We start from the raw sequence: 26,436 nt of genomic DNA on the forward strand, positions 1-26,436 counted from the left end.
ATCTAACTTGTTAGGAACTTTTTCAAATCGTGATGACAATTACAATAATTGTCTAATCTTACTGCACATATGAAATCATAAAGAATTACAACAAAATCCTAAAATCCAAATTTTAGTTTTTGCCCTGAATTACTAGCTTAATGGAAGGCCAAATCATTTGTGCAAAAACAATATAATGAAACACGGAAAAGCAAAGCCCATTATGAACCAAAGTCTTAAATGATCCGACCCACACCACAAGCCGACCCGAAATATAATTTTCCCTTTTTTGGGTATGTTTTTTTTCTATTCCTTCGGTCGATTGAGCTGACGGCTTTTCTTTGTTTTCCCCTTCAGAATTCATATAGATACAGAGAACCAAAGTTGAAAAAAAAAAACATACACATCTAAATCTTTAAGGCTTCAGCTTCTCTTTCTCTGTTTCGACTCTGTGGAGTAAATTTGGGATCGATGGCGGCCTTGCAATACCTAGACTCTCTTCGAAATGAGCATCCAGAGCTAGCCGACTGGTATAATTCTCTTGCAGATCTGTATCAAAAGAAGCTCTGGCATCAGCTCACTCTCAAGCTTGAGCAGTTCGTTGCTCTCACCGTCTTCCAGGTCTCTCTCTCTCTCTATATATATATTCCGTGTTGTTTGGGTTTAGAGTTCGTAGATCTCTTTTATATTATGGTTTTAAGAATTTAGGAGTTAGGGTTTTTGAATGGAGCTGGTTACTTTTTTCTTTTCTTTTTGTTTTTTCCCTAGGGGTTTATAGTAGAATTTGGATCTCATTGTCGAGGATTTATTAGGGTTTTTAATACTACTCTTACCTTTTTGTTTTTATTTTACTTTTTACTATTTAGTCTTAAATTTGAAACGAAATAAATAAGAATTGTTTATACTTTATTGCTTTGATGTTCAACAACTCGGAGCTTATTAAAGAAACTATACTCACTTGGGTTTTGCCTTTAATTTTTTTATTGTAATGTTTTTGCATAGAATTGTTGCTAACTTGTAGTAAAAAAAGAATTAGTGGAAATCTTCAGTTTTGCATGAATTGTATGCTGGATAAAGTACATGAATAACAATAATTAGCATCTAAAGCTCTGGCATGTTTATTTTAGGGAAAAATTCTTCTCTGAATTGTAGAAATTTGAAGTGTGGTGATGTTATGTAACTTAGGGATGGCAATGGATAATGCGGATTGGGATATTTGTGGACATCCAACTTGCTTTTTATAGATTCAAATTTTGTGGATTCTGATAATATTCAGATTCAGAAATTCTAATTACTATCCAGCTATTCAAAGCTGATGCAGATTTTAACATTCGGTATTCATTATCCGAATCCACTTTACTTTCACTGGTAATGGATGTGGATTTGGATAATAGGTATGCAAATTCACTTTACGTATATGAATAACGATTCGGATATCCAAATCCATTATCCTTTTTACTTTTTGAAATTTTTATTTAAAAAACATTTTTGTACTTATTTAGCCAAGTCTGTTATTTGACTAATAATTTAATTAATTTGATTTCAGATTTGGATAGTAATACTCATATTTAAGCTGCTTATAATGATTTGGATTTTAAAGCAGATTTGCGGACTCGAATCCAAATTTTACTGAAATTACAGATATCTAACCCGTTGCCATCCCTAGTTATGTTCCTTTACACCTCTTGTTTTCGTAGAGTACATCTGGAAATTTCAGTTGTGGTTTCCTACTGCTCTCGTGTCCCTCAGTGAATAATGCATGGATAACTAATCTGAAGTGTGGTTTACTTGATCATTTTCATTTACAAGAAACTCGGCTTTCTATTTGTTTTATTGATTCATATGTACGTAAATAATATGGTAGCAAATGAACTAATTGCACCCCATGTGCTAGATATTGGCTAGGTCATCTAACTTCCTATGGCACTTGTTTCTCGCAAATTTCAGGCTGGAGATGCATTGATAAAGTTGTATCGTAACTTTATCACTGACTTTGAGACGAAGATTAATCCTCTCAAGCTTGCACATTTCGCTGTTATAGTTTCTCAGCAGTACGCAGAGAAAGAGGCTGCTATTAGTTTCCTTGAAGGGGTGATTGAAAAGCTTCAGGCTACTAAGGAGCAGCGCATAGAAGAGCCAATTCTTTATATTAAGATGCAAATTTCCAAATTCAAGCTTGAGCAAGGTGATCAAAAGGAGTGCAAGAAACTTCTTGAAGATGGGAAGAGTACCCTTGACGGTATGACTGACATAGATCCATCTGTATATGCTACCTATTACTGGGTTTCATCTCAATACCATAAATTTCGCCAAGAATTTGCTGAGTTCTACAGAAGTGCTCTCCTTTATCTTGCATACACATCAGTGGAGTCTCTCTCAGAATCTTTTAAGCTGGTATGTTTCTATGTGTTCTCTGCCAGTCCAATAGTACTGCCTTGTGATATTATTGGAGCTCATTAAGTTTACTCTTTTTTCTGTTTTTTAATATATTTTAGGCTGTGTAGAGTTGAATATGGTTATTGGAAGTCTAACACTGTACCAACAAGCCATTTTACTCATATCAAGCTTTTTTGTTAAAAGTTCTTGTTATTCAGAGTCCCCCTGCTTTTTTTTTCTTGTAATTATCATTTTATCAACCTATTCATCTAACAGCAGTGCCTCCGAAGTCTGATGGCTGATGTGCTTAAATATTCTGTTTTCCAGCCCCTTACACCCCAGTCATAATATTGATGGAAATAAATGAACTAAAGAAATTGCTAGGAATATATTTGTCCATTGACTTCATTTCATTTAATTTTATTTGAACTCTTTTGATTTAGGATTTGGCATTTGATCTGTCCCTTTCTGCTCTTTTGGGAGATAACATCTACAACTTTGGAGAACTCCTTGCTCATCCAATTGTAAGCACATATTTATCAAGTTTCTTAAATTCACTATATATTGCAACTGGTCCAATTGTTATGGAGATGATCGATGCAGTCTTGATTAAGAAAATGTGCTTTTAATTGCACAAAGATAAGGTTCATAGGCCTCGTTTATGATACTCATGTTAATGTATGTGGAGGTTTAATGACTGAAAAGTGCCTGCTATTAAGAGCCTCTTTTCGTTTTGCATTTCTTTTCATGCTATTGCAATTGCATGAATACATTCTTATTTTTCATTGTGTTGGATTGATTTAAAAGGGAGTTTGTGTGTTTTAGTTTTTTTTCTTTTTCTTTTTTCCCTTCTGAATTTCTTTGCTTTGATGTTTTTATTTTGTTATGTTTGAGATGATGACTGTTGGCATCATTTACAGATAAAGAGTCTTCTGGGGACCAAGGTGGAGTGGCTTTATTATATCCTCCAATCCTTCAACTCTGGGAATTTGGTTCGCTATGAAGAATTGTGTCGCGTGCACAATGCTGCACTGAGTGCTCAACCAGCCTTGGTTGAGAATGAGAAGAAGCTCTTGGAAAAAATTAATATTCTATGCTTAATGGAGATTATCTTCAGGTGTGTATTGTTTTAGTGTACCCTAAGAGATCAGGTCAAAGTTGTTGATAATTATATGTGGTTAAAAACTAAAGTACAATATGTTTCAATGCAGCCGCCCTTCTGATGATCGAACTATTCCTTTAAAAGTTATTGCTGAGAGAACAAAATTGTCAATTGAGGATGTTGAGTATCTTCTCATGAAGAGCCTGTCTGTAAGTTAAAATATTCATAATATTGTTGTCATCTTTGTTTTTACACGTATTCATTTTCCTTTATCTTCAGTTTTTTTCATGACACCTTTATAGGGAATGCAAACTATAAGGGGACACAATAAATTTTGGATATTAGCCAAGGAAAATACAAATTATCATGAATAGTGAACATTTGTGGAAGTCCAAGTCTCAATTTTTCATATGGACGATGCATCATTGTATACATTTGATTCGAAGCCTGCATGTAGCAACTAGCTATACTTCAGAGGGTTCAAAATTCTAAAGATAACTTGTATAACCTTTTTGCGAATAATGACTGCAGGTTCGTCTGATTGAGGGCATAATTGATCAAGTTGAGGGAACAATTCATGTCTCTTGGGTGCAGCCAAGAGTTTTGGGGATTCCACAGATCAAATCCTTGCGTGACCGGTTGGATAATTGGATGGGCAAAGTACATAACGCTTGGTTATCAATTGAGGCTGAAACACCTGATCTTGTTGCATCATGAATTTTTTTCTCCAGTTCCTTTCTGCCATTGTAACAATTTCGTTATTTGAAAAGGGCAAGAAAAAGGGAAAGTGAAATGATGAGCAATGAGGATAGAGATAAGCGTTAGTCATTTGCGGGTAGAGCCATCTTTGTATGATTCCTTTAGTAGGTATTGCTTGATCCTTAAATCTTTGTTCTGAAAGGAGCGGCTCATGTACTAAACTTTTCACTTTTTGGCATTTGTTGGATCTACAATGGCACTGGAATGCCTGAGGATACGGTTAAAACCGCAAACATCATCCTTATCTTTCATTTTGTATTGGGATTATTCATTAGATACAATCAGATATGATCCACTTTTATGTGGATGAAAGTGCATTTTCATTTCAGATTAGATATTTTTCTGCATGATCTATATATTGTTTGGCTTCAGTGCGGTACTAGACGAGCTGCTGCTACTTAGTTATTTAACTACAAATATGTTGATTAGGTTTTACCATTTACCTGTGATGTGAATGAATCTTATAGGATGATTGCCAATCTTGAACAATTAAACTATTTGATTGATATACCACCAGGTTGGGTTTTTATACTATAGGTAACGGTATATGATTCCATACTCGTAAATGAGAAAACATAAGCTGCATATTTCTTCAAAATAAGCCCCATCTTTAATCTCATAGTTTGCTAGTTTTACATAATTCTGAATCACATGGAACACTTAATACCTCAGCATTACAAAGCAGTAATGAATCATGCATAACAAAGAATCAAACCTAACATGACCAATATCATTGAATTGATATTCTGGGAAAATGAAATACATAGCTAGCACAATGCTCCCGCAGCTTTCTTTACATTTTAAGAATACAAGCAAATTCCAAATGCACAGTCATTCTTGCCGCACAAACGGCGTGGAACTAACATCTGTGCTGTAAAATGAGTCTTCTCCTCCATAGTAGTTTTCATCTTTCTCTTCTTCCCATTTGAGAACCTCTCTTGTATATTTAAATGCTTCATCAACGGTCACCCGATGGTCCCTTGCCCTAGCTTGTGACACAAAAAGTTTCCGTCCTGTAAGGGAAGCATAAAGATCCTTGAACTTCATCGCAACGTAAAAGTAAGCCTGTTGAGCCAGAGGCTGGTGACTATGGACTGGTCTCACTGAACTGAAATCAATGAACCATTCACAAGTGCTTAAAGGCACCCGATTCACTTTGTCCTCAAAGAGATCATACTTGTTTAGTATCAACACAAACGGCGCACCCTTAAAGCAAGGGTGCCTTATCATTGTTTCAAATAACTCCTTGGTCTGCATCATCTTATTTTGAAATAGCGGTCCACTGCCACTGCTCTCTGGTGCTACCGACATCAGATCATAATCACTGAGGGCCGCGCAGAAGACTACAACTCGTACATCTTCAAACATTCCCACCCACTTGCATCCTTCATTAATCCCCTTTGCATTTACCCTTATGAGTTGATACCTATAAAAGCAAAAAGGCTAAATTAGCTTTACTGATTCAAGATCAAATCTCATAGTCATATGCCTTGGGGTTGAAGTACGTAAGAGCGGATACTGCGGATACTGGGGAATAAAAAAAGGACGGGAATTGAATGCATTTTCTTTAATGATTTTTCATATGAACAATACGATAAAGAAATTATTGCAAACATTGGTGCAGTAACTCTATGTGATGCAATTGCTTGCATCTATGGAACATTATTGAGGAAATCTTTCATAAGGCAACAACAGAATGTCAGGAAAGAATTACTTGGTTAATGGCTGTGAGGGAGCTTCCAAATTGTCTGTGTAGGTTTCAGAAATTGGACTACGATCATCGAGCAAAAACTCTATGAAAGCCAAGCCATTCCCTTGGGTGACCCCTTCAGCATAAAGAATGTCACGATCAGTAGGTTCATATTCGTTGCTCGACACCTCTACAGCCTGAAGGAAACAAAAGCATATCACGTGTTACGGATGGAAAAAATCAATAGAATCAACGCAAGACTCAAGTATGCAATCAAGATCTCACAAATTAAGGCAGCAATATAAAATAATATCAGTTAACTATTCTATAAATATTCTAGTCTTATTTATGTCTTTTAGTCAAGTCCTATAACAAAGGGATTAGAATCCTTATCATGTACTACCTAAATTAGTCAGCCTAACCTTGTTATTTAAACAACAAATGGAATGAAAGAGCAAGCAGAAAATAATTCAACTTTGAGATAGGCAAATATCTCTCTTTAAGCTCCAAGATTGGTAGCCCTTTTTGGAGAGCTCCACCCTTTCTTTCACAATTCTCTCACCATTGGTTCTCATGGAAGACCCTAGCCAAATCGTCCCGTGACTAGATCCCTATCTAAGGCTTGCAACACAAGATGTTGCTGTAATTTGAGTTCACTTATTTCTTGCCTTTTTTTTTTTTTTTGGGGGGGGGGGGGGAATCTTCTTCAAGATGAATAACTTGACATATCAACAGCCATCTAAATTTTGGCAATGATTAGGCCAACATCAAACATAAAAATAAGTTGACATACCCTGCTTAAGAAGTACTCCGCAACATCAGGAAGAAAGTGAAGCTCATCTTTTCTTCTATAAGTGTGCTGTATAGCTGGATCTTTCCACAACTCCTCAACTAATGGTGCATACTCACGCGTTGCTGCAGGGAAAAATGCATCCAAATCACCAGTGGCTATAATATCCAGAAGCCAGTCAGCAAAATGCTTTAGCCTTGGGTTGATAGAATAGACACACTGGTTAGTTTCACCAGACTCGACCTCCCCACCTAACACAAGATTCAAATATTGATTACATGTTGAAAGAGTTGCAATGATGCTAATTAGTTTTTAGGCCAGCTTGGAGAGACATTAGAAGCACCATCATGTATAAAGCTTCTATAAACAAGCAATGAAACACATCTAAGAAACAAGTCCATGTTCTACTTTAAAAGCTCAAAACTAGTTCAAAAGCAGACAAGATTTTGGTGTTGGCAAACATTACCAGCATCAAAGTTCTGATCATTGGCAGCTAGTTCTGGCATTCCAGACATTGCTTCCTCCTCAAACCGCTCCCGCCCATCTAATAATATACTAAGATACCTGTACATGTTACTCTGGATCATCAACTTCAGATCCTGCAGTTCTTCTGCAGAAAACCCATTTCCATACAAAAACTTTGCCTGTTCAATAATGCATAGTGAACATTAGATAAAATGGCATCAACAACATTTTTAGACTGTAAAAACCTAGCTGTTTGTGCTGAATTGGGTAGATAACATAGCTCTAGATGATCCTAGCAACTGAATTTATCATTAAGCACAATGGGAAATTAGCCACATCTTAATCATGTATACACCGTATACCAATTGTTTCTAAACCAAGAAAGCATAAAGAAAAGCAGAATTCAGATAAGTTGACTAATATGATCCCCACTACACAGTCAGCCAATGCCATTGAAAGCATTGTAGAGGTTAAACTATATGCCAATCCACGATTTAAATTTTCCTAATCATCTTAATTATTCCTCATCTACTAATAGATTGGAATGACAGACATTCTTCATGCTCAAGCAAGATAATCTAGCTAACTTCCTTGTAGGTGTAAATTTCTGAAGTGGCTTTACTTTCATTTCCAATACCACTTAAAGCAATTGGCATAGCAACACAAAGCATAATTGTTAAAAGAAAATAGTACATTAGCAACAAGAAAATTCCAAACCTGCTTGAAGATGGTGCTTGTTCCAGAGCCTTGAAGCCCAAGTAAAAGAAGCTTCTGGGTTCGTTTTTGCTCTAGGTAATTTGGAACAGTACTATAATTGCTGGCCTCCTCCCTCACTCCTTGAGGTTGACCATGGGGCACAGGCAAAGAAAACAAGGTACAGACAAAACGAGTTGTTGCCTGTCTCATAAAAACCAAAACCCACATCACATTACATATAATATCCATGATACAATTCAGGCTATTAGAAGTTTATGTACCTTCTCCCAGATGTTTCCTCTAATGTTATTTTGACCTTCTTCCTCATAACGACCATCATCATAGACCCAAAAATGAGTGTCACGTGGACACTGCACATTTGCCAACTGAACACAACAAAAGGATACATCAATTATTATTTATTTGTTTATTTATTTCAGCCCGAATGGAAGGATACATCATGATTAGTTATACAATATGAAAACATGCATTCGATAAATAGTTTATTCCCATTCACATTCTTATCAAATGCTGAGGTTAAACATATATTAGGATGTCTAAAAGAAAGGCATAATGCAGAAAACTAAGGTGTTAAAAGAGTTTTGTAAAAGGAATCTGTTTCTTCTAACTGGTTATGATATAAAGTATAAAAGGAGGAGACAACTTAGCACCACAAGAACATGAGATTAAGAGTCCTAAATGTATGGAATCAAGCAGAAAAGAAAAACAATGATCAAGAGCAACAAATAATAGATCCCATATTAACTTTTATTGTTGTTACCTTTAGCACCCTCAATTCAAGTTTTGTAATCTCCCTTCCATTCATATAGACTTCAGTATTGCCATTGCTTGCATCATGATTAAGCTTGCCAGTGAAATTTAGGTTTGAACTAATGATGCGATCAGGTTTTTCTCCTTCCTGCCAATTCAATAAGAAAAGATAGTCGAATCAAGTCCTCATATTCTAGATGTTCCTCTGCTTGCTTCTTCAAATAGAAAAGCCAAGTGAAACATAAAATAGCATATCATATTAACTTACCTTTCCCCATAGACCAGATTCCTTGTCATACCAATATCTTCCAGGCTTCAACTTCCTAGGAGGTAAAGGGCATCCGAGTAATTCAGCCATCTCTTCAGGCTTCAGTGGATATCCATTCACAATTAGCTGCTCCGGCCGGAGCTGATTAGCAGAACATTCTTTCTCTGCTTTCATAATCTGCTTTACCTCCAATGGACTGAGTAGTCGAGACAAGAGCCTAGAATGTTTACCTAATCGTAAGCGCTTTGATTCATCAATTGGCTGGCGAATGCATGTCACACATTTTCGTCCTTCAGGCATCGACCCCATTGCCCTAAGCACACAATTGCTGCAATACTTAGCGTCACAAACCAGGCAAGATTCCTTTGTTTCCCACTTTCTCTTACCGCATCGATAACAAACCCTTCTCTTCTTCTTCTTTTCTGTTGAAACCCCAACATATTCAGGAAAGACTCTCTTTACCATATCCATATCTTTCCTATCCGACTTTTCAACAGTATTGAATGTAACAACTGGAACTCTCTTTCCTTCATTAACAACTTGTTTAGGAGGATTACTAGGAGGGTTGCCAACTGAGCCAGGTGATGCTGAAGGAGAAACCGAAGAAAAATCAGGATTTTGCAGCACAGACACTAGGGACTCAGAGCTTGCTGAAACCCTTGGACTCTGAGTACGTGGACTTGTGACACTGGCAATATGAGACACTGGCAAGGGGATTGGCTCAATCAGCAGGGTCGCAGTATTAGCAACTGATCTTTGGGACTCTGACAGAGCTTCTGCAGTAGGGATGGCATGTGAATTTACATCCAGAGGCTCAACTCTAGGTACTTCATAAGCAACTGGAGGACCTTTATATTCTATTGCTATGGAGTAATCAAGCTCTAATGAATCTTCAGGGAGCGAGGCACCGGGTGGAAGCATCTTCCCGACCAACTTTTTCCAACTCTCACCCTCCTTTTGCTCCATTTATTTGAATACAATACCGAAGTGCTATATGCTGGGATAGAGCTTCAAGTTCAAATTACAACTCCTCAAGTATCACACATAGTTATCAAACTATGCTCTATAACATCCAGAGACGTGCATGAATAAGCTCGAATTACCTGGAAAGCAATTGTCAGAACAGTGAGATTTTCCGGGTCCTTTATAATGCATGCTTGCCAATGAAACCAGAAATAGTTACCAAGCAGCCAGACTTCAACATAAAATTGCCATCCTAAGAAAACCTTCCAGTTTCAAAGGATATATTGGAAAAGATCAACCATTTGACCCTAATTAAATGAAATAAAAGCAAATTCAAATGTTCAAAAACCAAGCATGGGATTCAGGCATAATTTGAACAACAAAGTAGGCCCACACGCATATAGCTTAAACACCTACTCTTTTGGAATGAAGTAACTGAAATAATCGGCAGTCAGCCAACAGAAAAAATAAAGGAAAAATCAATTTTGTTAAGTCTACCCAAGAGAAGACTTTTACCTATAAATAATATCCTAAACCCATAGAAGATTGTTAAAATTGATAGTCAAATGGTAATGTAGGCTCATGTAGAAATTTTCAACTTTAAGAAAAATACGATTGAATTCATTTATAGTCAAACAATAGACATTTCAAGCTTCATTCAAGCTTTGAGGCTAAACATGACTTTCCAACTAAAAAGAACAAAATTGAATCAGTCTACAATGGAAAACATTGGGATCACATTTTACCTACTGAAACTTCAAGAACCATAAAAAAAAAGGCAGTCATACCCATCCACACATAGAAAATCTTAGGGTCAATCAAACAAATACTATATACAAAACCCAAAAAAGAAAAAAAAAACCAAGAAGATACCTGAAAGAAAAGGAAGAAAATGAAAGTGAACCTCAGAGAGGAAAAAGAAAAGGTAGAGAAGGCCTTTGCTTTCTGCGCTTCTTCGAATTGTTTCTTTTCTGTGCTTTGAAGAAATCCAAGAAAAGAAAACGAAATCCCAGACTCTGAGAGATGGGAAAAATAAAAAATAAAATCTTCAAAAAGCCTCTCTGCAAAACCAAAAAAGAGAGCCTGCACTACAACACATCAGTCCATTTTTTTTGTAGAGAATGATGAAAATGGTGAACACTACAGACAAAGAAGAGAGAGAAATGTGGGCCCCCAAGTTTCTTATTTTCTTTTTTCTTTTTTGGTTTAAGAACTTCATGAACAACAGTAGCAGCAGCAGTTGCAGGATTGTCTGAAGGAGTGGTTTTCACTTTTTTAATGTTTGTTGTAGTTGAGTTGAGGACTGGGTGGGGGGATGAGCTGCCCCGAGGCCCGAGCTCTACTGAGTGTGGCCTCGTGCGTGGGTACTGTTGGCGCCTATGGTGGTGATGATGTGGAACCGTACGACCAAGATATTTGTGTTGGATCACGCGCCTTCTAAGGAGTGTGATAGATTCTCTCTTCTATGTCTGTTTGTTTGCCTTCCTTGTTGTGGGCGTGAAAAACGCGGAGCAGGCATCACCAGAGGCCTGATCATAGTACTATGGGCCACGGCTCATTCCCACCAGGCCATCATCTATCATAATTTTATATTGGTTAATATATGTTGTTAGTCCCTATACTTTTGACGAAATTTGAAATTTATCTTTATATTTAAAAAGTTAGAAATTAAGTCCTTTAATTTTTTAATCTAAAAATATCATTCCAATCATTAAAATTGTAAGTATTTTATATTAAAATTTTATTAATTTGGCATGCTGATTAAACTACCCTCATATGATGTAGCATATATTTGACAAAAAATAGGCAGAAATATTTTTTTTAAAATTGAAAAAATTAAAGGGATTGAATCTTTATCTCTTAAAGTATAGGGATTAATAGCAGATTTTAACCTTTTATGGTATATCATAAATTAATGAAATTATTATAAGAGAAAAAGGTGATGAACCCTCTTTTCCCCGAATATTCAATTCCCTTTTCCAGAAATTAACGAACAATAGAAAAAAAATTGAATGTTGAGATGAGTCGAAAATAGGGAGATGAGAGGAGAGAATAGCAATTAATGTCAAATGGGGACCATGGGATGAAGGTCCCAGTCAATAAACCAAGGTTTTTATTATGGTTGGTATACCTCAGCTGCAACTATAATGGATTTAGTCTTTGGGAGTTGGGACCTTATATATTCACATTCTTAATCAAACAATATATTATAAATTTACATTTGATTATATCTAAATTAATTCATAACATGGATTCAAATAATCCTCTAATTATATTTTATCTCTCCTTCAAATCACTCCAAAATAGATTATAAAGTTGTAGATTGCCATTAGAAATTAATTACCTTTTTGAAAATTAAAAACTATTTTTATATTTTAAAATATTAATTAATTGTTGACGTGGCAATCCACATGGATGTCACATCAGCAAAGTTAACCAATGTTAACTTTTTCGGGCAATTTACCAATAAAGGCCCATTTTTTGTAAAAAATTACCGAAATGGGCCCTCAATTTCATTATTTATCGGAATAGACCATTTTTCGCGAAATCGCGTTCACGTCAGCGCGATGTCAGGGTACGCGTCAGGAAATCGCGTTTACGTGGACGCGATTTCCTCTCGCGCGTGAACAGTACCCAACGGTCAAAAATTTGACTGTTGTCCCCCCCAACGGTAAAAAAAAAACTATAAATACCCCTACCCCTTTTTATTTTTTCACAAACAAATCCTCTCTCATATTTCCTCTCAATTCCTCTCAATTTCTTTCCAAAATTATCTCAATTTCCTTCCAAAATTCTCTTAATTTCCTTCCAAAATTCTCTCAAATCCATATTTGATTTCAATTTCCTCTCAATTTTCTTTTTTAAAATAATTTTAAATTTTTTTATATTTTTATAAATCGTAAAAATTTGTCCGATTTCATCAATGGCCGCATCATTGACTCGTCTTGATAAGCATCACATATCGGTGGAACAAATGAAAATGGTAAATGTTAAATTTAATTTTTAAATATTATTTAAGAATTTTTTATTTATGCATTTTTAGATAATTATTAATTTGTTATTTGTTACAAAAAGAGGTAGATCGGGTATTAGAATGCAATATCCGGAATATGCATGCTCCTCCATCACCGTTGGTAGAGAACTACCTGCGGGAAGCGGGTTTCTGGCACGTGACGACGGTAGGCCGAGGATGCAAGTTGTATTCGAAACTGATCAGTGCGTTCATCGAGAGGTGGAAACCCGAGACACACACATTCCATCTTCCATGTGGAGAGTGCACTATCACTCTAAAAGATGTCCATCTGCAATTGGGATTGCCCGTGGACGGGCATCCAGTCACTGGGTCTGCCCAATTTAGCAATTGGGAGGCGGTGTGCTACGAGCTTTTGGGTGCAATTCCGGATAAAATGGAGGGAGTTAAGGTCGAGATGGGCTGGTTACGTGACACATTTCCTGATCCGAATGAAGATTCAACCGAAATTGAAAGAATCCGATATACTCGGGCATACATTCTTCAAATAATTAGAGGTTATCTGATGTCTGACACGTCACGGAGCCGCGTACATCTAAGATGGCTACTGAAACTCGTTGATTTTAGAGCAGCCGATGAATTAAGTTGGGGGTCTGTCGTCTTGGCTACATTATATCGGGAGCTGTACGGGGCGACGCGACCGAGGAGAGCCAAAATCGGAGGTTGCCTGTCACTACTGCAGTCATGGGCACGGTTTCGCTTTCCATTTCTACGTCCTCGGCTGAACCATCCATATACATTCCCACTCATAACGAGTTAATTTTATATTACATTTTACAATTATTATGTAGATTTTTAAAAATAAAAGTATGCTAAAAATTTATGTAATTAGGTGGAACCATCCGACAAGTTATGCTCGATTACCGTCCACTCTTGAAGATATACGGCTTCTATTGGACCAATGGCCGGAAGCAAAAGTAAGTATTATTCCAAATAGATATTTCCATACATTCGCTAGTCGATTGGTATTTAGTATTTAGTATTATTATGTATATAACTAATATTTCTATCATGTTCATATAGTTTGAATGGACACCATACGAGGATCCGGCAATTCAGGCAGTAATTCTGGAAAAGTTCTTACAAAATCCAAACGCCTGGCACGTGAAAGTCGTGTTGATCAACTACACAACCGTGGAGCCGCACCAGTCAGACAGAGTGCTATGACAGTTTGGGTGTAGACAACCGATTCCCATGGATCCTAAGGAGTTTGACGAGCAACACAAAATCGACCTTCGGCAATTGAATACGGATTGGCCGAGATACTGGTCTGGGTACATAGATATGTGGGGAGATTGGCATGAATATATACCTACTCGGGAAGCGATCATCGTTCCGGAGTTAGCGTGCGTTCCAGAATACATGCCATGGTTCAGGATCCATGGCAAGCCGTATTTACTGACACCAGAGCGGAGGCAGTGGCAAATACGTGTCGAAAGGGAAAGGCGCGGGCCTCTAAATCGAGGACGACAAGATGACGAAGGCAGCCCTCACGAGGCCCAGATGTTCACCTGGCGCATCATCAGTGGCCATGCAATCACCAGGCCCAACGAGAGCACCGAGTTAGTCACTCGACGCAGCAAATCAACCGATGATACCCACGCAACCGCCTTTTCAAATGATTCTAGGTGCGTTTCCTAACCCTTATATGTACCATTACCTTTATATGTATCCTTTTTAGAGTCTTATGGTAGGTTGGAGCCAAATGCCCATTTTAGCTCTATTTTTTGTTATGCCGAGTGGATCACCGATACATAAGCCAGCGGCACACGAGGGATCGCAAGGGGGCCGTCGGGGAGCTCTCCTTTTTACCAATCCCCACCAACGTATGAGTTTCAAACACCGTCGCCGTTCCTGATGCAAACACCTCCACATACACTATTCTTTAAGGTGGATTATCGTCCCAAGTCCGACAACCAGATGCCGAACCGGAAGAACCAGAAGCCCCACCGGAGGAATAATAACCGCCGTCGGAAGCTAGAGAAAGGAGGAATCCAGCTCGTAACCGTCGACGGCCGCCATGTGGCACTGAATCCCCCGGGCATAGACATTGATTGTCGTATTTAAATTTATTTGTACAAATATTTTGAATATTTTGATATTATTTTTATGTAAAAAAATAGAAATTTTTTGAGTTATTTTGATATTATTTGATGTAATAAAGTAGAAGTTTATTCCTAACCCTAACCCTAACCAAATTTTATTAAAAACACTAACCCTAACCAAACTTAATTAAAAACCCTACCCTAACCTAACTTAATTAAAAACCCTAACCCTAACCTAATTTAATTAAAAACCCTAACCCTAACCAAACTTAATTAAAAACCCTAACCCTAACCCTAACCTAACTCAATTAAAAACCCTAACCCTAACCAAACTCAATTAAAAACCCTAACCCTAACCAAACTTAATTAAAAACCCTAACCCTAACCTAACTTAATTAAAAACCCTAACCCTAACCTAACTCAATTAAAAACCCTAACCCTAACATAATTTAATTAAAAACCCTAACCCTAACCTAACTTAATTAAAAACCCTAACCCTAACTCAATTGATAATTTCACTAACCATTAATAATTTTATATGATTTCATAATTTCACTAACCATTAATAATTTTACATAATTTCATAATTTCACTAACCATTAATAATTTTATATAATTTCATAATTTCACTAACCATTAATAATTTTATATAATTTCATAATTTCACTAACCATTAATAATTTTATATAATTTGAGTCTGCACAACTTCGTTTGACTGGCTGTTTCTCGGATATCCATATTGTTACGTATTTTAGTCGAGCAAGGTCGACCCTTTGGTTTACAAAGTAAATTTCTATCCGATAACAGCTTAAAAGGAGCAAGAGATACGGGCAGCCACTTACGTTTATCTGGGACCGGTGGGAAAACGTGTCTCTAGACGTTGTGCATGTTTTCTAATTTGTACACTTCGTCCACATAGCTCATCGGATCCAAAAGGAGTTTCTAACAAGCTGCAATAACATGAGCGCATGGATATCGAAGTGCATCAAACTTCCCACAGTCTCAAGTCCTATTCCGCAAGTGTACACGATATTGCCCGCCAACAACACCTTGGTGCGGTCTGTCAAACTCTATCACGCGAAACCATAAATTGTCTCGATCGTGACACACTGTGTGCATAATGTTTGCCATCGCCTTGGCCTTGTTTATTTCTTGAACTACATTACTGCACCATACATGGCCTCCCTGCATCTGGCCTGCATAACCTGCTGCTCGCTTTGGAAATAGCGCCGCCAAACGAAAATATGTTTCCCGCACAACGGATGTTATCGGTAGATGGCGCGTTCCTTTAAGAACAGAATTTATGCATTCAGCCAAGTTCGACGTCATATGGCCATATCGTAGGCCGCCGTCGTATGATTGTGACCACTGTTTGAAACGTATGTTACAAAGGTAGTCCGCCCCTTCTGCGTTAATTGAACGTAAAATTGCCAACATCTCGTGAAAACGATCTTTATTTATTTCATACCCTGCCAATATAAGATCATAGCGAATGATTTATACCACTTCTACCAATAAAACTAATTCAAATTGACAAACGAAATAACACAGATATAGACTAAATACCCATGTTGGTCACTTGTCGTCATTCGCTCTTAGATAGATATTACCTGTAGTAGTTCGAAGCAACGTGTCTTAGGTAATATCTATGGTGTGTGCGCTGCCATAAGCTTCCCTCTCGATCAAATGTAGCTAGAATACCGGCGCCCCGATCTTAAATAACACAGATATCAGGTTGGGGGTAGACATGCCTCCTTAACCTAGAGAGAAAGAAACCCCAGTCATCAGACGACTCCTCCGGTGTTATTGCAAATGCAATTGGAAGAATTCTCCCACCGTCATCCTGTGCTACTGCAAGCAATAGCCGATGAGTATACCAACCGAACATGAAGGTACCATCAATTTGTACCAACGGCTTACAGTATGGAAATACATCTCGGCATTGCTTAAAGGTCCAAAACAGGCGTTTGAACACTTGGCATCCACGTAGCAATCGGCCGTTGTAGTACGCATGTTCCGTTTCAAGGTCTGTGATGGCACCTGAGACGTATCTCTCTAGCACCTGACACCATTGCCATATTTCATTATATGAGGCGTCCCACCCACTATGCATCTTCTCCAACGCCTTTTGCTTAACTATCATAGCCTTACGGTAAGAGGGCGTGTACCCCATTTGGCTATAGATATTGGCAATTAACACCGGCACTGAAGTCCTAGGATCTGCTTTTATTGTGGGCAGTATCAAGCTAGCTAACATAGCTGAATCCATTTTGGGATGATCTTGTGAAACACCTATAAAGGGAGTACATTAAATAATATAACATTGCATAATAAAAGTATTATTCAGATACCATCAATGCTATACCTGCAGCACATGTATGTGGACCTTTGTACTTTTTTATCTCCCACAACCCTGTCCTTTTCCTTAACGAGGCGTAGATTTTCCATGAACATGTGTCGTCTTGCACCGCACACTTCACTTCAAACTTATTAGATTTTGATTTGACGACGTGGTAGTTAACGCCATTTTTGATGCTATGTTGTTTCAAAGCACCAATAAAACTATCCTTGTTGGTAAACTGATTACCAACTTTAAGTTTACCGAAATCTACCCCCGAACTTGTACGACCACGAGACTGGTGTGGTAGATTTGGAAACTCTAATGCATCATCTACAGATAGATCGACATTCTGCTTGTGGGCTGGAGGTGAGTATGCTCTGAATCATGGATTTTCTTCCTCATCTGAACTCCTTTCAGCATCTTCAGCTTCTGTTGGAATAGGCTCTGGTTCAGAAAATAAGCCAACTTCTGCATCATCCGGCCTGGGCTCTCGAGGTGGATCCACATCGGAGTCATCTTCTAACCCACAATCATCTGCAGCCTACGAGGTCCCCTCACCGGTTGACGTCGTAGGGAGTACGTCATCCCTTCTTCTGGGCATTTCATAACGTCCCCAATTGGATGTAGATTGCCACCCACTAGAACTTGATGCCGTTCCCCAGTACGTATTTCTAGCATCAAACGTCGAGCCACCAACGTACATGTTTCATCCACCGATAGAGTGTCTCGTAAAGGATGTGCATTCGACACCGCTACCAAACATGGGCTGTTCTGAATTTTGTAACCCGCTAACCGAGTGTCGGCCAGGGGTTGTGTATACATCTCAAACATCGGTCGCAAGTACATCAGTTGGCGATGTAAATTGCACATATAACTCAATATAAGGTGCTCCACTAGCAAGATGAGTCTGCACCATTGCCTCCAAGCTACGAGCACCTTTTATGTCGAACGAGTCATATGTCACCGGATCAACAGAAGAACAAAATCGAAACGTCATGGACAGAACTTTCATTGGCGTCGTTCCAAAAATTTTACGCCTAATTCTTTTACGAAGTTCTGTCAAATCTATATTCTGGTTAAAAACCAGTCGCACCGTATTCTCCGACAAAAAAATAACACCATTCTCGGTGTGGCAAACCTCACCATCGTAATAAATAACAGCACCAATACGTTCACTCATATTTGAAACTCTAACTTTCTTATCCTCTCTAAATTGTTTCTGCTGTGACTTATGCATTCTGAGAACATTATATGCCTAATTTATAGCCTCAGCCCAAACATGCTACTGTAGCAAAAGCGCGCCCACGAGGCCGGGATTTCACAAATTCTTCTCAAATAGCATCCTGCTAGAAGTGATTTTATACTATTTGGTCAGAAAAGTCAAAAAAAATTATTTCTTACATGACCTACTGTAGCAAAAGCGCGTCCACGAGGCCGCAATTTCACAAATTCTTCTCAAATAGCATCCTGCTAAAAGGGATTTTATGCTATTTGCTCAGAAAAGTAAAAAAAATTATTTCTTACATGACCTACTGTAGCAAAAGCGCGCCCACGAGGCCGCAATTTCACAAATTCTTCTCAAATAGCAATCTTGCTAAAAGCGATTTTATACTATTTGTTCAGAAACATCAACTCAAAATTATTTCTTCCAGGACCTAAAAACCCTAAAAAGCCTGAACCCTAAACCCTAAAAGCCAAAAAAACCTAACGTGGGAAAAACGGCAAAATCGCGTCTACGTCAGCGCGATGTCGAGGTACGCGTCAGGAAATCGCATCCACGTAAGCATCTCGCGCTTACGTGGATGCGATTTCCTAATGCGTACCCTGACATTGCGGTGACGTGGGCACGATTTCATGGAAAATGGTCCATTCTGGTAAATAATTATATAGAGGGCCCATTTCGGTAATTTTTTACAAAAATGGGCTTTTATTGGTAAATTGCCCAACTTTTTCATCTGTTTTTAGTGATTTGACAAACGATACAAACTGAAAGACTAAAAAAGATAATAAAATAAATAAATAGATGGCTAAAATGATACTTCTTGAAAAGTTAAAGGGCCAATAAAATCGTTATGACTCACATATGATTTAGTTATAATTAGACTTGAACTTATGATTTTAAAGTTTGGAGGGATTCAATCTTATCTCGTTGACATAAATTTATTTTCAAAAAATTGTTATCAATTATAATTATAATTTGTTTTTATTCTGTTTTTAGCTTTTTATTTTTTATGCAAATACACATTAAATATTTAAATTTAAATTATAATATAATATTAATTTTAAGATGAATTTTGTAATGTTTTAATCAATTTATTTTCCTTTCAAACCTTCTAACCAATTAACTTTACCTAAGTAATTTAATCAACTTGGTTCAAGGTTAATATATAATTCAATTTAATTGAATATAAATTTAAAATATTTAATTTTAATTGAAGCTAATATAATTTTTTTTTATTAAATAAAATAGATACATTTAATTTTATGGGATAAAATAAGATTTAGTTCTTGAATTTGGTAATTATTTCCAATTTGATCTCTGAATTTTTTTATCCATACAAGTCATTGAACTTGATAGTTTTTCTCAACTTAGTCCATGAACTTGGATTTTGTTAAGGTATGATGATGTGGCACTCTGAAACTATGTCACATTATCATTTGAATTTTAAAAATAAAATCTTATGATTTCTTTATTTTTTGTATTTTTTAGAGTTTATTTATATATTTTTAATTTTCAAATGATGGTGAAATACAATTTTAAAATGTCATGTCATCACTCTTGAACATAATTCAAGTTCAATGATCAAATTGAGAAAAATTGTCGAATTCCAATATTAATGTGGACAAAAAAATTCAAGACCGACTAGGAAATGTGAGAGAAACAATTTTTGATTTGAATGGCAAGAGTACTTTTTCATTGCTTTGCATTACAAATAAATACAAGTGTGTAACTAGGTGTTTGAGATAGAATACAACAGTGGTTTGAATCTTTCAAACTATTCAAAAAATAAACAAATTCAATCCTAACTGATTTGAATTAAAAACAAGAAATAAGTCATGTCAGCTAGGTGAGGAAGTTGACGTGGATTGAGTCAGTTGCTTAACACCCCCCGCAAACGGATGGGGAGAAGCACCAGCAGTTTGTCTTTCATCAACAAGAAGCGTGATTTTGACAGTGGCTTAGTGAGAGCATCAGCCAATTGATCCACAGTGGGTATGTAGGAAACAACAAGATGCTTCTGCCGAACCTGATCTCGAACAAAGTGGAAATCGAGCTCAAGATGCTTTGAGCGAGAATGAAAAATTGGATTTGCAACCAAGTATGTAGCAGCCATGTTGTCACACCATATCCGAGGAGCAGACAGTAGAGGATGCCGCAGCTCACGAAGTAGACAACAAAGCCAGTATAACTCAGAGGCAGTTGTAGCAAGCGCTCGATATTCAGATTCAGTGCTGGAACGAGCAACGGTCTTCTGTTTCTTTGAGCACCAAGAAACAAGATTGGCACCTTGATAAATAACATAAGCCGAGGTACTCTTTCGATCAAGTTTGTCTCCACCCCAATCGGCATCAGAGTAGGCAGTTAAAGCATTCGAATTAGATTGACAGAACACAATGCCATGATCAAGAGTTCCCCGTAAGTAGTGAAGAATGCGCTTAACTGCTTGCCAATGATGAACAGAAGGCGAATGCATGTATTGAGCCATTTTATTGACAGCCTGCGAGATATCTGGACTAGTGAGAGCCAAGTATTGTAAAACACCAACAATTTGTCGATACAGTGTCGGATCCTCAAATGTAGTAGAGGAAGCAGCCAAGTTAGCTTGTGGAGTCGACGGGGTTGCAACACTCGAAGCCTCATGCATATTAGCACGATGCAAAATGTCCAAAATATACTTTGTTTGAGTGAGCTGCAAACCATTTGAATGCCAAGCAACCTCGATACCGAGAAAAAAATATATAGGTCCCAAATCTTTTAGTGCAATCATCTGTCCAAGAAGATTAGTGAACCGGTGTAGAAGAGATAGGGAAGAACCAGTCAGTATCAAATCATCAACATATACCAAACAGTAGGTTGTGTCACCACCGGCCGAATAAATAAACAGCGAACTATCCACCTTAGAGCTGTAAAAACCAAGCTTCTGAAGTGCACTAGCAAGACAAAAGTACCAAGCACGAGGCGCTTGTTTTAAACCATAAAGGGACTTTTTGAGAGCATAGACATGAGTCGGTTTTGTTGGATCAATAAAACCCTGAGGTTGCTCCATAAAGACAGGCTCATCAAGTGCACCATGGAGAAAAGCATTGGAGACATCAAGTTGTCGAATGGGCTAGGAATTCGTCATAGCAATTGAAAAAACAAGACGAATCGTAGCCGGTTTGATAATTGGACTAAAAGTCTCAACATAATCAATACCTAGGCGTTGATGGAATCCCTTGGCAACGAGGCGAGCCCGATAGCGATTGATCGAGCCATCAGCTTTAACTTTAATCCGATACACCCACTTACAACCGATAATATTCGAAGCAAGAGATCTCGGAACCAAATCCCAAGTGTCATGAGACATAAGTGCTTCAATCTCTTCTGACATTGCTTTCCACCAAGCTTGGTGTTTAGCTGCCTCAGTATAAGATGTGGGTGTGGTTAAGATGGTGGAAGAGGCAATGTAGGCTCTCGATTTGAGGCTGCCAGTTTTTGAGCATGTAGTATATGGATGATTGGGTATTAGTGGCGGTCTAAAGGTGATGGGACGAGTCGGGGAAGGCCTAGATTCGACCGAGGGAGAAACAGGAGTAGCCACAATGATCTGATCATTGGTTGGGGCAGTAGAAGGCAATACTGTATCGGTTGAGCTTTGAGAAGAGGCTAGCGAAGAAGTGGAGGATGACATCGGTTGGACTGATAGCATATGTGTGGGCTGTGGTGTAGTGTTGCCGAAAGAAATAATGGAGGCTGGTGGTGGTGGAGTGCCAAGTATCGAGAGCATGTCATTGCTGTATTTGAACAAAAAAACCTGTTCATCAAAGATAACAAGTTGTGAGTAAAAAATTTTATTGGTGGATAACGATAAACATTTGTAACCTTTATGACGAATACTATAACTTAGAAAGACACATTTTGTAGAACGAGGCTCTAATTTATTCTTTGTATACGAGCGAAGCCAAGGATAGCAACAACAACCGAAAACACGAAGAAAATTATATTCCGAGTTTCATTGAAAAATAACTTGATATGGGGATTTATGGTTGAGTTTTGGGGTTGGCAAACGATTTATGGTATTGATGGCAGCAGCAAAGGCATGATCCCAATATTTAGGTGGTACTTTGAAATGATGTAAGAGTGCTCGGCCAGTTTTAGTAATATGTCGGTGTTTTCTTTCAGCGCAGCCATTTTGTTCAGGGGTGTGTGGGCATGAACTACGCTATAAGATGGCATTAGAAGCTAAGTATTTTTCTAGAGCTTGAAATTCCCCACCCCAGTCAGATTGAAACTGTTTAATCGGTTTGCCAAAATATTTTTCAACGATAGCTCGGAATTGAACAAAGCAATTGAATACATCAGATTTAGTTCGCAAAAAATAAATCCATGAATACTTGGTATAGTGATAAAAAAAGACAACATAATATAAATATCCATCAACAGAGGTAATTGGAGAAGGTCCCTACAAATCCGAACATATTAATTCAAGAGGTTCTTTTGCTTCAAAAGTAGAATCAGAAAAAAACAATTTTCGAGACTTGCTAACACAACAAGCCTCACATAACGACAAGTCATGCTTAGAGGAAGCAGACAAATTATTCAAATTTAAGACTTTGCAAATAGTTTTGGAACACGCATGGCCTAAACGAGCATGCCATGTAGACAGGGAAACTGAGTGACAAACTGGAGAAACAGGATCTGCGGCCAGCCGATATAGGCCATCTCTAATGACTCATTGATGAAATACCTGCTTCGTCTTGAGATCCTTAATCACAAAATGGTCAGAGAAAAATTCCACAAAAACATCGTTAGATTTAGTAAACTGAGGAACAGAAAGCAAATTGAGATTAGCTTCTGGAACATGAAGAATATTATGAAGCGAAAAAGAATGAGAACCAATAGTAATTGTATTAGAACCGAGACGAGAAATGGACAGAGATTTACCATTAGTGAGAGTGACTTCATCAATTCCGCTATACTCAGAGTGGAGACCAAGGTTTTCCAGTTCAGAAGTTAAGTGATGAGAGGCACCCGTATCGACAACCTACTGCTTGTCGGAGTGATGAGATGAAGAGTTGTAATTGGTAGTCGGCTTAGGTTGGGTATCATTGTATTTCGGGCTTGGACATTGTCTGGTAGTATGGTCACGCCCTCGACAATTATAGCAGGTTGGTTCGGAAGGATAGGAGCCACCACGACCCTTGGAGGAAGAGTAACCAGCTCGGCAGTTGCCACGACCCCTGCCACGAGAGTTTCCATTAGATTGTTGTCGACCGGCATAGTGGGCAACAGCCGCTGGATGAAAAGTCTCAGAGGCAGATTGTAATTGTGATTCTTTAGACAAAAGTAAGCCGTATAGATCATCAAATCAAATTTCACAGACACTAATCGTGCCTCGATGTTGCGAGTGAAGGGCCGATACTCAGGACCAAGTCCCCGTAAAATGTGATCAACAAGATCATCCTCAGAGATCGGATGATTGAGAGCAAGAAGCTGATCATATATACGCTTTGCACGATCCATGTATGTAACAATCGAATCAATGCTACGAGTGAGAGAATGCAATGAATTTTTTAAGGACCGGATCTGAACACGGGACTCGGAGGCATAGGTGGTTTGAAGCTTTGTCCACGCATCAATGGCAGTAGTTGAACCAACAACTTGAGACAGCACTGGTTCAGAGAGAGAGCCAAAGATCCAGCTTAATACAAGCTGATCTTTAATATACCAGGCCTGGTACGCCGGATTCGGTGCCCCGTTAACCTCTCTCGCCGGAGAGGCAGTTCCATCAACATGACAGTATAGTTGATTGCCATGGAGGATCGGGGTGAATTGAGTTTTCTAGAGAAGATAATTTGAGGCGGTGAGTTTAATGGTGAGTTGGTTGTGGATGGAAGGGAAAGACATAAGCGAGGACATAACAGAGGAGATATCAGCATCGGTGGTTCCCATGGCAGAAGGAGAAGGATCAGGAAAAAAAAGAAGAGAGAGAGGCGTTGAATCCTAAAAGATGGCTAAGTTGATACCATGTGAGAGAAGCAATTTTTGATTTGAATGGCAAGAGTACTTTTTCATTGCTTTGCATTACAAATAAATACAAGTGTGTAACTAGGTGTTTGAGATAGAATACAACAATGGTTTGAATCTTTCAAACTATTCAAAAAATAAACAAATCCAATCCTAACTGATTTGAATTAAAAACAAGAAATAAGCCATGTCAGCTAGGTGAGGAAGTTGACGTGGATTGAGTCAGTTGCTTAATAGGAAAAAGTTGTCAAATTAAGAGTCTAAATATTGTTACATCCCTTAATTTTATATCACGTGATTAAAATGTTATTATTTTGTAATTAAAAATAGAGAAATGAATAAACTAAATAGAGAATGCATAGATAAACAATAATTTTAATAATAAAGATATAAATTGTAGTTTTATTTAGAATTTGCTTAACAAATAGATTTGGGTTTAATTTTTTTTCAAATATGAGGAAAGTATTTAGCATTTGTGAAATCATAGATAAATGTATTTTACACTAAACTCGAGAAAAATAAATTCTTTTCAATAATCACATTAAATCTGATTAAACTCAAAATCAAATTAATTAGATTTCCTAAAAATGAAGGAAGATCTCCCAATACTACTTTTGACAAGATTTGGTCTTTTACGTTTCCTTTTTTTTTTCCCCTTTCGTCTAAAGTAACAGTGAAAGCACCAAACCATTTTGTTTAAAGCTTAACACCTTTACCTAAACTAGTCCTTCTTCAACCATTGAGTCGAAGGTTTGAGTTGAGAATTCTATCATCTTTTTTCTTTTTGAATATAAGATTTGTATCATTTTAAAATGAATGTAGTTACGAAATTTTGTTTCACAATAAGTTTAGCTTAAAATCATAGTGATTTTAATATACGGTGTTTTTGTGAAGCCTAAAATGGTGGTCGATCAATTCTATACGCTTAAATTATATATTCAACAATACTTAATTAAGAGATCTTCTTGCTTTCTTTCTGCGATCTTCTTAGAAACAGTAGCCTATAATATGTTGTATCTATGGTTACTTTTCAGAATATTACATATTGGGTTTTATTATTAATTATCTTAATGAGTATTTATATATATACTTTCTTTTTAACATTATTCTCATTATAAATTCTCATCATATTTGTTCTTTTTTATACAATATCTAGATTTACTCATAGTCCCTCCCAATTCTTAAGGAGGATAATACACTTTAGCGCACTCAAACTCACGTTTTTATTTGTTCTTTTTTATACAATATCTAGAATTATTCATAGTCCCTTCCCAACTCTTAAATAGGAAGATAATACACTTCAGCGCACTCAAACTCACGTCCTCCTGTACTTATAACAATGTCGATATCAATTGAGCTAACACTCAATCCATGTATATTTTTTTATTGTTACAAATTTTGAGAAGAGGATAAGTTGTCAAAGTTTGAATATTTGCTATTGATACTAATGAACAACCTTATCACTCCAAGTGTGACTTTGTTGATGAATATAAATTTTTAGTGCCTAGTTTCAAAAACGATATAAATATATATATGCAAAAATATATGTGCATCATACTTTATTATAAAATTAGAAGCCCTGAGTCCCAATATATTTTACAAATATATGGGCTTGGGTTGGATTCCTAGAACCTCCTAGGATTTATCAAGTTCATCTGCCCTCATGTAAAATGGGCATAAAATCCTGGCCTTAGTATGTATGGGCTTCAACACTAAAATCCAATTATCTCCCAGGCTTTGGGGCGTTGATGATATTTTTCATAAGGCTTAAGTGAGATGGATGTATATATGCAGGGGTCATGTAGGACTTGTGGTTGTGGCTGCTGCTCTTGGTTTACTTGGCCCCTGGTGCTGAGATGGCAAACTATGATAGGCCCTGTAAACTCGAAGAAGGGATCTAATGAAGCCAAGCTCTCTCTAAACATTATCCTA

At 37.4% G+C, this 26,436-nt stretch overlaps 2 protein-coding genes across 3 annotated transcripts; one reads left to right on the forward strand and one right to left on the reverse strand.

Annotated features, from left to right (window-relative positions):
• The first annotated feature begins 207 nt into the window (after positions 1-207).
• Positions 208-4,544, forward strand: LOC107930643 (26S proteasome non-ATPase regulatory subunit 13 homolog B). The gene is made up of 6 exons (XM_016862327.2): positions 208-600; positions 1,927-2,373; positions 2,799-2,879; positions 3,276-3,472; positions 3,567-3,666; positions 3,989-4,544. The coding sequence occupies exons 1-6, from the start codon at positions 451-453 to the stop codon at positions 4,172-4,174; spliced, it is 1,161 nt and encodes a 386-aa protein (XP_016717816.1). The 5' UTR covers positions 208-450; the 3' UTR covers positions 4,175-4,544.
• Positions 4,545-4,803: 259 nt separating this feature from the next.
• On the reverse strand, positions 4,804-11,391 carry LOC107930642 (extra-large guanine nucleotide-binding protein 3). Of its 2 annotated transcripts, XM_016862324.2 has the most exons (10): positions 10,733-11,330; positions 10,080-10,167; positions 8,897-9,999; positions 8,639-8,776; positions 8,139-8,243; positions 7,879-8,058; positions 7,163-7,340; positions 6,700-6,947; positions 5,931-6,103; positions 4,804-5,642 (listed from the first exon to the last, which is right to left on the reverse strand). In XM_016862324.2, exons 3-10 carry the CDS (start codon positions 9,860-9,862, stop codon positions 5,048-5,050), a joined length of 2,583 nt encoding a protein of 860 aa, XP_016717813.1. In that variant the 5' UTR covers positions 9,863-9,999; positions 10,080-10,167; positions 10,733-11,330; the 3' UTR covers positions 4,804-5,047. The 2 variants fall into 2 exon arrangements, with proteins under 2 accessions (XP_016717813.1, XP_016717812.1); XM_016862323.2 differs by lacking the exon at positions 10,080-10,167 and having other exon boundaries at positions 10,733-11,391.
• Between the last annotated feature and the right edge of the window lie 15,045 nt (positions 11,392-26,436).

Source organism: Gossypium hirsutum, chromosome D08 (assembly GCF_007990345.1).
Source record: "Gossypium hirsutum isolate 1008001.06 chromosome D08, Gossypium_hirsutum_v2.1, whole genome shotgun sequence".
NCBI classification, from domain to species: domain Eukaryota; kingdom Viridiplantae; phylum Streptophyta; class Magnoliopsida; order Malvales; family Malvaceae; genus Gossypium; species Gossypium hirsutum.